The sequence below is a fragment of the Culex pipiens genome, chromosome 2 (assembly GCF_016801865.2).
Source record: "Culex pipiens pallens isolate TS chromosome 2, TS_CPP_V2, whole genome shotgun sequence".
In the NCBI taxonomy this organism is placed as follows: domain Eukaryota; kingdom Metazoa; phylum Arthropoda; class Insecta; order Diptera; family Culicidae; genus Culex; species Culex pipiens.
In genome coordinates this window covers 133,386,433-133,398,950 of record NC_068938.1, presented here as the reverse complement: position 1 = coordinate 133,398,950, position 12,518 = coordinate 133,386,433, and the positions used below count along the sequence as shown (strand labels likewise).

The 12,518-nt window shown below is 38.8% G+C and overlaps 1 protein-coding gene across 10 annotated transcripts in view; it reads right to left on the bottom strand.

The window, feature by feature from the left end:
* Nucleotides 1-2,604: 2,604 nt before the first annotated feature.
* The window catches only part of LOC120425311 (uncharacterized), a 109,335-nt gene continuing 99,421 nt past the window's right edge, over nt 2,605-12,518 (bottom strand). For 9 of the 10 annotated variants that reach the window (XM_052707244.1, XM_052707245.1, XM_052707246.1 and 6 more), the window contains 2 exons: nt 10,100-12,430; nt 2,605-3,498 (listed from right to left, as the gene is read on the bottom strand). In XM_052707244.1, the coding sequence (XP_052563204.1) occupies nt 3,114-3,498; nt 10,100-12,430 (2,716 nt within the window). In that variant the 3' untranslated portion in view covers nt 2,605-3,113. The remainder of the gene's footprint in view (nt 3,499-10,099; nt 12,431-12,518) is intronic. The other variant, XM_039589782.2, reaches the window with a different exon arrangement.

The following is a 12,518-nucleotide window of genomic DNA, read 5'->3' as shown; positions in this document are numbered from 1 at the left end:
CTTCCTCACTGAGGTAAGGCTATAATCCTGCTCTAAAAATGAACTTCGTATAAAAACGTCGTAGACCCACCTTCATGTATACATATCGAGTCAGAATCGAAAACTGAGCAAATGTCTGTGTGTATGTGTGTGTGTATGTGTGTGTGTATGTGTGTGTGTATGTATGTATGTGACCAACAAACTAGCTCATGTTTCTCGGCACTGGCTGAACCGATTTGACCCGAACTTGTTGCATTCGACTTGATTTAGGGTCCCATAGATCGAGTTTTATACAGATTGAAGTTCCAATAAGTAGTTCAAAAGTTATGTATAAAAATGTGTTTTCACATATATTTGGATCTCACTTAACTGTATGTAAACTATGTCCGGGTCCATCATCCGACCCATCGTTGGTTAGGTTATCAAAGACCTTTCCAACGAGTCCAAAACATTGAAGATCTGGCAACCCTGTCTCGAGATATGGCCCCTTAAGTGATATTGATGTACTTTTTTGAAGCCGGATCTCACTTAAATGTATGTAAACTATGTCCGGATCCACCATCCGACCTATTGTTGGTTAGGTTATCAAAATACCTTTCCAACGAGTCTAAAACATTGAAGATCTGGCAACCCTGTCTCGAGATATGGCCACTTAAGTTATATCGATTTACTTTTTGGAAAAAATAAAAAAAATTAAATCTAAAAAATAGATGAAACTTGTGTACAGCCATTGTCCTTCCTCACTCCAACCACATTGGTGGATTAAGTTAGTTTTTTTGTATTAAAATGAAAAAAAGGTGATCAGAAATGTTTTTTAATTACGTTTGGTTCTTTTCATCAAAGGGATAGTACAGTGAATAAAATAAATCCTTACTCCACAATCATAAAATTTATTTTAAACTTGCCTCTGTGACCAGTTTGCGAGAGTGTGGTTTGACACGTAAAGTTGTTTTTCATGAAAAATAACTTTTCTAAAACAAGTCATACTGGTTTCAGCAAAATAGTAATGCTTTATAGTTTTTCCTTGCTAACTTCACGTTTTACTTCAAGCAACACAATGTTTAAAAATATTTGGAGCAAGTTTTTAAAATAACGATAAATTAACAACATTCCATTTTTTCATATTTAGCCCTCGAACACCCATTGGTGTTCCATAACTATTTCACTTCAAATTGTAATTTCTTATTGAACGAATTGAAGTACACAAACATATTTGAAATATTTTACGATATCAATTCAATTTTCATCTTATTTGGCCATGCCAAACCAATCCGTAAAAAAACTCAATTTTGCTTTGGCGGGCAAGGGTTAATTTCTATTATTAAAAGAAATAACTCCAATTATTTTTTTCAAGTTTACCTTAATTCTAAAAGATTATTTTTATGAGGTTAGATCTATTTCCAGATACATTGGAAGTTAATATTACAAGAACTAATTTTTGATATCAAATTTTCTGATCTTCTGTTTAATTGTATATGAGCATAACAATAAATTGAAGTGAACAAAATTATGTTAATTATGTTTCTTAATTTTTTTTTGAGCATTTAAAAAAATGGTTCCAAAAAGTTAAGAAAATTTATACTTCCGCTTGAATTTCGGGAATTCCCGGGAAATTTACAAAAAAAAATAATACGGGAAATCCCTGGAATTCGCGGGTTTTTTTGTCAAGAGACGGGAAATTGGACGCTCTAGTTGTACATAAACATTTACACAGGGCTTTACTGCCTTTCTACGTATAATTGCCCCATGTTCAAAAAAGGGCAACTGAGAAAAACGCGATTGAAATTTTTCGATCGATTTCTGTGTTTCTACGCATAATTGGGTACTAAAGCCCTATGCCAATTTTTATGTACACCGGTAAAAAATACGATTAAAAACCATTTCTGATCACTTTTTTTATTATAATGCAAAAAAATATATTGACAAGACAACATTTTTTGGGTGGATCAACTATGGTCCCCTTGGAACGAGCTGTCAAGTAGGAGCTTTTCTGTCAAGAAGGACCGCGAGGTTAGTTTGTCAAAATTGATTTAAAAATCCATTTTAAACTCTTTGTGGTCGTACAAAGGGTCATTGCACTCAGAAAAATAAGCTTTATCGCTGTAAACAATAATATCAGCAATCTAAGCTTAATTTTAGGACCCAATTGTCCCGTGGGTCCCTATTCGCCCTATATGTCCCTAATCACCCCGGTTAACATTGTATTACCCTTAATTATAATCCTCTTGTAGGTGAACATGTAAACAAGATAAAATGCTTCGTAAAACTCATGATATTGCGATAGTAAATACTTGGTGGGACAATTATGCGTAGAAGTTCAACGATGGGACAAACAGACTTGGTGTTGTTTTCAATGATTTTCTGAACAAAGTACTAGATATTTGTTTTTTCTGAAAGTATACGTAAAATTAAACTTAAAAATGATAAAAAGTCAGAATCGTCCAAAAATGACATGGGACAATTATGCGTAGAACGGCAGTTTAGGACTCAATTTTTAAAGGATTATTAGGAAAAGGTAATTTCGGATATCACTAAAGAAAAGAAAACACAGTTTTATTCAACTTTTAAATGTATTGACTTCTGTGTTAGACTGTGTTAAAATGCATTGTTAAACATTGGGTATCGTTTCCTCTTGATAAACAGACAGTTTTTGTTTCAGTTTTTGAATCGCATCATTGTTGCCTACTTTTTCATGTTTGTTCAAAGGTTAAAGTTTGCAAATTAGTGCATTATAAATAGTACGTAAACGAAAGTTCGAACCTTTTGGCTCTATTGTTCCCTACGTGTCGTCCTCGAATTCTTGTTCTGATCTCGTGTGGGGATCTTTTACCAATCAATTATGCATTAGAAAATTAAGTTTACTGCTTCTTCTTGTTAGTATTTCTTTTTTTATTTTTCCTCATTGGCTCCTAAACTCTTGTTCAGATGTTTACAGATTCAGTCTTGTTAATGTTTTTTTTGGGGCCTGTGTTTTGCAGTGTTTCAGCGGATCGGCTCAATTAGGTTCGGTAACTTAAAAATGATGAAAATGATAATCTGTGTGCGGTTCAAGTGTGATAAATAAGGGGGGCAAAACAAACGAAAATTTTTATTGTTCACAGACACATACATAGTGATAACAAAGTAGGCTCTCTCTAGTCCAGCATGATCCTCCGGACGCCACACTCCATGCAAAACTTGGCCGTGCTGATCATAAAGCGCGACCCGCACTCGTGGCAAAACTTGGACATTTGGCTGGCCGCCATAGCTGCGGCGGCGGCCGTTGCAGTGGGTCCCGCCGCGAGCTTCGTGCTGCTGCCGTGCGAGTGCAGTTCAATCTTTTGCGCCTTTAGGGTGGCCGTCGTAATCGGCGGCAGAGACGACTCGGAACCGCTCGAATTGTCGAACGCGTCCTGCTGCAGGAGCAACTGCTGCTGTTGACTAGTGGCACCTCCTCGGTGGTGGTGGTGGTGATGAGTCCGTCGGACCGTGTGCGTGTGGTTTGAGTCCTGCTGGTTGGGTGACTGCCGGGACAGACTGCTGGATGGAGAGGTTAAGAAGGCGATGACGAGTTAGCGGGCGCGGCGTGGAATGAGGATTAAGATACCAGTATTTCAGTTAAACTACTTTGGTTGCAAATTTTTTGAACTATAATGTTTGTGTTTATGGCTTAGTAATATTTTTGTTTTGCATTTCTACATACTGGAATTTCTCAGAATCTTTTTTTTTCTAAACTTAACCGTTCTCATATTTCAGTTACGAATTTGAAAATGTCAGAGAGATTAGAAAATTCTCGAATGTTTATTTTGAAACCATTTGTGTCTGAGATAGAGGCATTCAAAATAATGTAGAGTAGTTCTCTCCGTTTTCGCAAAACGACTCTTCTTTGTATGTTTTTTTTTATTTGGATGAAAGTTCGTCCTTGTATTTCCTATGTCAAAAATAGACATTTGGCATTATTATTTTTTCCATAAAAGTTTAGAGGTTGGTCATACAAAATTGGTATGTAAATGTATGAAATTATTTATATATCTTAAGAAAGAATTTTCTTATCTTTTTTTTTTTTTTGTGTCTTCGGCAAACTTGTAGGTTAAGATGAGAGACTTTTCGGCAAAATTTACTTTTTTTTTGCTTTTTATCACTAGTTTAAATCCCAAAATAAGGGGCGATCGTTGAATATTCATTAGGATTCAATTTCGTTCGTTTTGAAGAATGATAAAATCTTGTTTTATTCCGGTGGTATTTGATTAAACGATGAGCAATTCTCTACCAAAACCGAAAATTGATTTTATTTGTATTTTTTTATTTGGCTCAAATTTTGTAAGGGCAAAGAAGCTATTTTGTGTCATTGAGTCTCCATACAATTATGGCTGCTGTCCATACAAAAATGGTTACATTCATGTAATTTTTCGACAAATATCCGCCCTTGTGGATCAATCGGACCGGACTCACAATCCAGAGGTCGCCGGTTTGAATCCCGCGGCGGGCGCTCTAAAATTCTTTGTGTAAATATGGGTATTCAGCGCCGTCGCTCCGTGCCATACTTTCATACACTTAGGAGCTCAGGGCGGCGAAGTCCTTGTAGATAAAAGGAAGACACTAGTGTTTGGCAATGGTGGCCGACAGATATAAAGTCAACTTCGTTTTCGCTTTTAATCCAAATAAAAAAATACAAAAAATAAAAATAGTCGAAATCGGCCGATTTTGCAGAGAATTGCTCCAATTTGTTTATAGAAGAACACGCAAAATGACTTTCTCGCAGTATAGTTACTCGGAAGTATTATTGTAACGCGATTTTTAAAGTTCTCTAGCTCCGCAGCTATCAGCTATCTCGTCGCATAACATTGAAACGTTTACCTTATGAATTGTAAGTTTAAATAGCCTGTTTGCTACCGCATCAAATGGAATTATGCACGAAAAATTGAATCAAGCTAGGAAAAATCGAATCAAGCACTGATTTTTTTTAATTAAAAAAATAAACAAAATAAAAAAAAATTAAACGTAATTAAAAATAATTAAATAATTGAAAAAAAAGAAAAAAAAAATTTAAAAAATTCAAAATTTATTTTTTTTTATTTAAAAATAAAAAAATATAAAATCTAGAAAAATTTAATAAAATTAAAAATTTTAAGAATAAAAAAAAATTGAAAATAAGATTAGGCCGATGCAAATATTTAAAAAAGTTTTTGTCCCTCGGCACTGGCCGAGGTTAAGGGGGGGGGGGGGGGGGGGGGGAAATAAAAAAATATAAAAATTTAAATAACAAGCCATAGTCTTCACATTTAAACGAAAAAAAGTGTTTTAAAATGCATTTTACACTAGTTCAGTTGTTTTGCAAATATTAGTTTTCAAAAAATCTAAGATCTGACAAAAACAAAAATTGTAATGAAAAAAAAAATTTTGCATCGAAAATTTTCAAAAAATCTTAAGATTTTTTAATAAACCCAAACATGCTAAAAATGATTTTAAACACAGGAGAATGTATTTTAATGTGATTTCAGCTGGTTGCACTTGAATTTTCATTGAAATTTTGAAGTTTATTGTAAAAATATTTTTTTTGCCCCCTGATTTTTCGGGCCAGTTTTGAAGGGGGGGGGGGGGGGGGGTGACCAAAGCTTTTAAAAATATTTGTACCAGCCTTAGACCATTTGATTAAAAACTCAACAACAGATAAACGGGAATTGTCAGAACAGCAGCATGTAGTTGCTTGTCTTGGGAATTATTATTCTTCATACCTTTCTACAAAAAAATAATAATCGATTTTTGTGTCGCACTGCACTGCTTATTTTCAGTACCAGTTGAGACTTCCAAAAAAAAAAACATCTACGTGGTTTATGGATGGTCCCAAACGACTACAATCTTCGAGCCATAGTGGATCCGGAGACATCATTTTTTTTTTGCAAGAATTGTGTTTTTTTAAATATCGAAAAACGGACAGTTGTATTTTAAATCTTTTTTAAAAACCGAATCGAATTTGCATTCGAAAAGTTTTTGGTAAAATGTACCTTAACTTGTAAAACGTCGGTTCATTTACGTAAAAAGGGCAATTTTTTTGGAAAAGGTCTTCTAATAGTTTATTTTCCTCATTTAACAACTCTCCCCGAACAGCAAACAAATTTAAAATTTTGAAATTATTTGTATTAAAAAGATCATAAAATTACAAAAAGTTTCATGTTTTAACATTGAAAATTGAAACAATTTGTTCCGAGATATCGTCAGTTGAAAATTACAGACTAAATTTCTCTCTTGGGCTCTTTTTTTTAATTTGCAAAAATGGCATTTTAGGTGCCATGGGGCTTCCCGAGAGGGCGCTTTATCTTTCGCAAGAAGGCGCAGCATAAATCGGCAACTTGGCAAATTTGCAAAATGTAAAGTTTCTCTTGGGCTCTGCTGAGGGCGCCAAACTGTTTAAGTCATTCCAGGTGTGGGAGTTGTCTCTCTGCTATAAAGACAACGAACCTAGCCTGCTCCGGTGGAATCGCTGGCGGCGGTTGGACTTGCAATCCAAAGGTCTTAAGTTTGATCCCTGGGGTGGAAGATTCCTTGGAGTAGAACGAAGTTTGGGTGCTCTCTAAATTTGTTAAGCCTTTGGTACGAGCAAAAACTTGCAATAGAGACTACAAAATACCTGGGGTCGTTTAAGTGAATGGTTTGATTTTGAAAAAATAAAAAAAAAAAACGAAAAAAAAACCCATTTTCGGATTCCAACTTTGAGTGAAAAAAGATTAAGAGGCAGTATTTGTAAATATTGCTCGGTTTGTTCTAGAGCAGCGGTTCTCAACCTGGGGTACATGTACCCCTGGGGGTACCACGAGCGGTCTCAAGGGGTACCGGAAGACAAACCCCGTAATGGCGGACATTTGAATGATATCCCGGACAAAATATTTGAGAGAAGCAAAAACCAACAGATTAGAAACAAAAAAATAACGCAACATTTTTTTTTGTAGATTATTCAATTTACTTCGTTTTTGCTAATCGAAAAAAAGCAAAGCAAACCACTTTAACGCTATGGTCTATTGTGGTCTCTGTTGCAAGTTTCTGCTCATTTCTAGGCGTCCGAAGGTTATACTCTAAAAAATAACCCTGCAAAGTTAGAAAATACACGAAATTTAAAAATGAATAATTTTGTTCTAAATGAAAAAAATACCCTTCTGGGTCAATGAAGATTCGAAAAGTACATTAAATTTCACATAACATGGCATGTTCCAAATTTTTTTACAGTCAAGTAACGGAAAATGGGAGAATTTTTAAAACTTTTTAGTGTTTTTTTCGATGAAAAATACGTTTTTTTTTGAATTCTGAGTAAGCCATTAAATCGGGCGTCTAATTTTACATAAAAGTCCCTTTGACACCAAATTTCTATCTCATCACCGTTTCATGCTGCAAATTATTAAAAAACACCACTTTTTTCGCATGTTCAAAAATGGAAGGGGTCAAACCGCCCCTCCGTCACGAGGTATCAAAAAACGGACCTCGGATTCGTGATCAGGGACAAAAGTTACCCCTTAGGACAAAGTTTCACGCAAATCGAAGAGGGGTCGGTGCAACTTTTCCCGATTTCGTGTGAGTTGGTGGAGAATTACCCATTTTGAATAGCACTCTTTAAATGTGAGGAAGGCGCCACCCACCTAAGGGTGGATTAAGTAACGTTTTTCTTTAAATTTTTGTCTCATATCTGGAAAAGAAAGAAAGAAACTACCATCTCTTAGAAAAATTCAATAGGTTGGTAAAAGATTCTAAAGTTTCATTATTTAACATTATTTTTTCGACCTGTAGGACCGGCCCGTGGCTTAATGGCTACGGCTCCCGCCTCATAAGCGGAAGGTTCCGGGTTCGATTCCCGACCGGTCTCCTTGAAATTATTTGACGTTTTTAATGGATTTTAACGAGCATTTCCTTAGCTTGCCCCACTTTCCCCTACATGGGCATTGTTTGGCCTACCCAGTACTTGTTTTAAAACAATTCTAGACACAAACTTTAATCTATTAACAATATTTTTCGATTTTTTTAAAATATTTAATAACATATTTTTTCATTTTAAGTGTTTTTTAATAACCCAATGCGGTTTCAAAAACACCCAGGAAGCAAAAAAAAATTGGTCCAAGAAAATTCCAGATTTAGTTTAAATTCTATCAATGTCTCCCGAGTTAGAGTTACAGAACATTTAAACAGATTTTTTTTCTCCAAAATTTATGTTTCTCATACAAAAAAAAAAAAACGATATTTGGAATTTAAAAAAACTCTATAAGCGAAAAAAATTCATGTTTAAAAACTAAGGGGTACCAGCAGCTTAAGCAAAAAGAAAAGGGGTACCTAGCCAAGAAAAGGTTGAGAAACGCTGCACTAACCCAAAAAAAAAAATTAATCATGTGATGCTTGAAGGAGATGCTGTGGATTCAACGGTCTCAAGCGGTATCAACAAGTATATAGCGAAAAACTATGTGCTTGATGAGTCTGCAACTTCAACTATCGGACTAACATTCCTCCCTTTCGTTGAACTGCAGGCTTCTTGGGAGGGCGCCGGTATTGACTAATAAAGTCGGGGTCTTCAGGGGTTAAACAGTGAACGGATGGTTGGCTCCCACTGATCATTTTTGATTCATTGTTTAACTTCAGCTGATCTGTCAATAACGGAGTAGCAGCTCATTGGCAGTCAACCATGCTCATGCTCAAACATTTTACAACGTTAGTTTTTGCCCTGTAGGCCTCCATAGCGGCACCTTTTGGTCTCAATTTTGTCATATTCGGAATCCTCGGAAAATTTCACGTTAGTTAGAAGATTTGGAGTTGTAAATATGATTGAAAAAAATGCCATTTAGAATGAATTCAAATATTTTAAAAAAAATTGTTGGATTAGAGGTAAAACAGGTTTTCGCCTACTTGATACAGCATTTGACGTATTGACCACAGAGTAAATAAGATCTATTTCTTTTTTCAAAAATGTTTTATTTAATTATTTTTTAAATCAAATTTACAACTTCAATACTTCTAACTAACGTGAAATTTTCCGAGGATTCCGAATATGACAAAATTGAGACCAAAAGGTGCCGCTATAGAAGCCTACAGGGCAAAAAATAACGTTGTAAAAAGTTTGTTATATAAAAATCGAAAAACTATGAGAAAAACTGCGATTGGCCAAAAAGTTATTACCGTAGGCTTATAGTCCATGAAATTCCCTAACTTTTGACCTATGGGAGTATGGGTGTTGGAGGCTGTTGCAAAAAGATATTGAAGTTAAAAAAAAAAACAATTTTTAACAGTAATTTGCAAAAACTATAAGAAAAAGTTTAACCAATCCTGGATGTCTATGGCTCATTTTGAAGTGCTTCAAAAGACCTTTCGAATGCATCTAAGATAGTTGGAAATGATGGAGTTTTACTGAAATGCGAGCAATTTTAAGATTTTTTTTATGTTTTTTGGACCTCAAATTTCAATGCCCGTTTTACCCCACTTCCCTTTGTCGTAGAGGACTCATATTTGGCATGAGTTCATCTCATGTATAAACAATGCTGAAAGTTTCATCCAAATCGGAGCACCTCGATACGACCTGTTACACATTGGTGAAAAACTCGCTCTTAAATGAATTAATTTGTATTTTTCAAGAGTGTAACTATTTTTTATGAATTGCCTTAATCTACAACTTTGCCGAAGACACCAAATCGATCAGAACATTCAAAGATACAGATTTTTATATATTTACGTACCCATTTTGTATAACGAGCCTGCAAAATTATATGGACAAACTAATGAAGCAGATTTCCTTTTATTGACAATGCATGGGCAAAGATTCATCAAAATAAAAAATAAAATTTAAAAATCACGAAATAATTTGCGAAAAACTTGAGACTCTGTACTGTTTGTGAGATACTTAAGGTGGTATTCTAATGTAAGAAACTTTTTTGCAAACTTGACAAATACTGTTTTGACATTTTTCGTGTTTGTCATAGAGTTTGTCGGAACAAGTTTTGAAACCTTTCCTATTGAAGTTAAGGGAATGTTTGTCGCAGTGGAACATTGTGCTTTGACAAGCTTGCAAATCAAGTTTCTTGCAATCGAATACCACCTTAAGAACCCAAAATTTTTTTGTGGAGATTCTGAGAGCTTCACCGCTATAATGAACTAGTAAAAGCCAAGCACCCACCTGCCGTACGCCGAATCGGCGCTAAACTTGGATCCCTCGGAGGGCCGATGACCGCGCTGACCACCATCCCTGGACCCCGACAGCGGATAGCCCTCCACGCTCGAAACCTCGTCCGAGTCCGCCGGGTACATCGACGAGGACGACTCGCACATCCGGTCCAGCTCCTGGACGCTCTTCATGAGGTCCCGCTCGGTCGGCGACAGGTCGTCCAGGAAGGCGTTCGAGGCGGCTGAGTTGGCCAGTGGGGGCGGCGGCGGCGACGGAGTAGCTGAAAACATGTGATTTGTGGCGGATGGAGTTTTCGGAAGTGTTGTGTGCTGTTGGTGCTGCTGCTGATATGGCTGATGGGTTGTTGCTGTTAGGGGAGAGTTGTTAAACGAGTTGTTGTTACCGCTACCAAGCCGCGATGTTGATGAGGGGCTGGACTTGACGGAGTTGTTGTTGTTGTTGGTGTCGTTGGACGGTGGTCCGTACGAGAAGATGGAGTTCGGATTGTTTGGGGTTGGGGATCCTGGAAGATTCTTGGCGACGACGGGTTGAATGCTGGGCAGGTTCCGGATCGTGCTGGGTGGCTGTTCTGGCGGCGGCGGCAGCGGTTGGTGTCGACGTGGCGGGACTTGCGGGGACTTTTGGCGGGTCTCCTCTTCTTCAGATCTACCGTTGATATTGAGAGGTTTGTAGTAAGATTGGCTGCTGTTGAGTTTGGATGCTGCAAAGTGGCTAGGACTACTGGTGTTGTTGTTGCTAGTACTACTACCATTCACGGCACTCTTCACACTGTTATCGGTAAAACTGTTGTTGGTCACACGCTGGTTGAAACTACTAGTACTACTGTTGTTGTTGTTGTTGGAAGTCGCGTTACGAGAGTAGAAGGCATTCTGAAAGGATCGTCGTTCGTCTTCAAACGAGGAGATGAACTCCTCAAAGTCAAAGTCGTCAAACGATGGCAGCGGAGGTCGTTCCGGCTTCTGGACGCCGATTGGAGTGGACGCCGGCTGCTTGGTGGGCGTCGATCGCTCAACGCCCGAGTCCGGCGACTGTGATTTGGCATCTTGGTTCGGCTTGTGTTCGCTGCGCTGGCTCGGCGGACTTGGCTCGCGACTACTGTCTCCGATGCTGCTGCTTTCGGAACTTCGCGAAGCTGAAGTCCCGTTTTGTCGCGTCAACGTCGGTTTGGAGTCGTCACTCTTTGTACTGAGGTCGCTGAGGCGGTTGTCGGCCGCTTTGCCACCGCCACCTTCAGTTTCGGGACTTGTGCCGTTTAGCCGTTTCGGAGGTTCGGGTGAAACTTTGGGAATGGTCGTCGCCACCACTGTCGGCTTCGTCTCGATCAGATCCGGTTTGGTCAGCTTGTTGACCATGATCGGTAGGTTGTCGCACCTGTTGATCAGCTTGGGATCGATGTAATTGGTGGACTCTTTGCGGGTCATCAGCTTTTCCTCCGGTGGAGGAGCCTTTGGTTTGGTGCTGCTCTTGCCGAGGATCGCGTCCAGCGAGATTACCGTAGGTTTGCTTGTGCTGTTACTGTTGTTGTTGTTGTAGGTTATGTTGATCGGATCAAGCTTGATCGGAACAAGCTTTTGCGGGACCTTCTTGATCGGTTGAATCTCTTGGACAGGCTTCTCTGATTTTTCTTTTTCGCTCGGCGACGATCGCTCGTTACTTTTACTGTTCACGCTCGGACTGTATGTCTCCTTCCGCTCGTGTCCGGTCAGCGAAGCGGACCGCTTGCTCAAGCTGTTACTCTTGTCTTTCATCTCCTTTTCGCTCATGAGCAGGTTAAGCTCGTGTTCGTACTTTAAAAATACCGCCAGCGAGTCGGTCTTCGAAAGCGGAACATCCGTCGCCGGCATATTCGGATCTTTAATGTCCAGCTTGAGATTCCGTCGAACCGAGCTGGAGTCGCGCATTTTCGGCTTCTCCGCCATTTGTGCCGCGTTGAACACGGACTTGATCGGAATCTCGTCGTACTCGGACGACTTCAAAAAGTTCGGCGATACCGGCCCATCGTCCGTGATGCCCTTCTGGATGTTGGACTTGGCCTTTTCGATAAACATTGGCCGCGACACCTTGCGGGGCATTCGCAGCGACGAAGCGCGCCGGAAGTTGGAGAGGTTCATGTTGGGGGAGGTCGTCTTGGTCGTCGCCGGAACCACGACCGACTTGCTCATAACCTGTGTCGGACTGGGCGTCACCGGACTCGTCACGCGGCTGTTGGAAGTCTGTTGTTGTTGTTTGGTCGAAGTGTTAAAGCTAGAGGTCGGCGAGAACAGCTCCTCAAGCTGCCGCTTCGCCGACAAAAACGGGTCGTACCGGTCCGGCGTGTAGCCACTGGAAGTAGATTCAAAAAACACAGGAAAACAAAAGGAAAGAGGAAGAGAGAAAGAGAAGAAGAAAAAACACACATGTAATAAAGAAA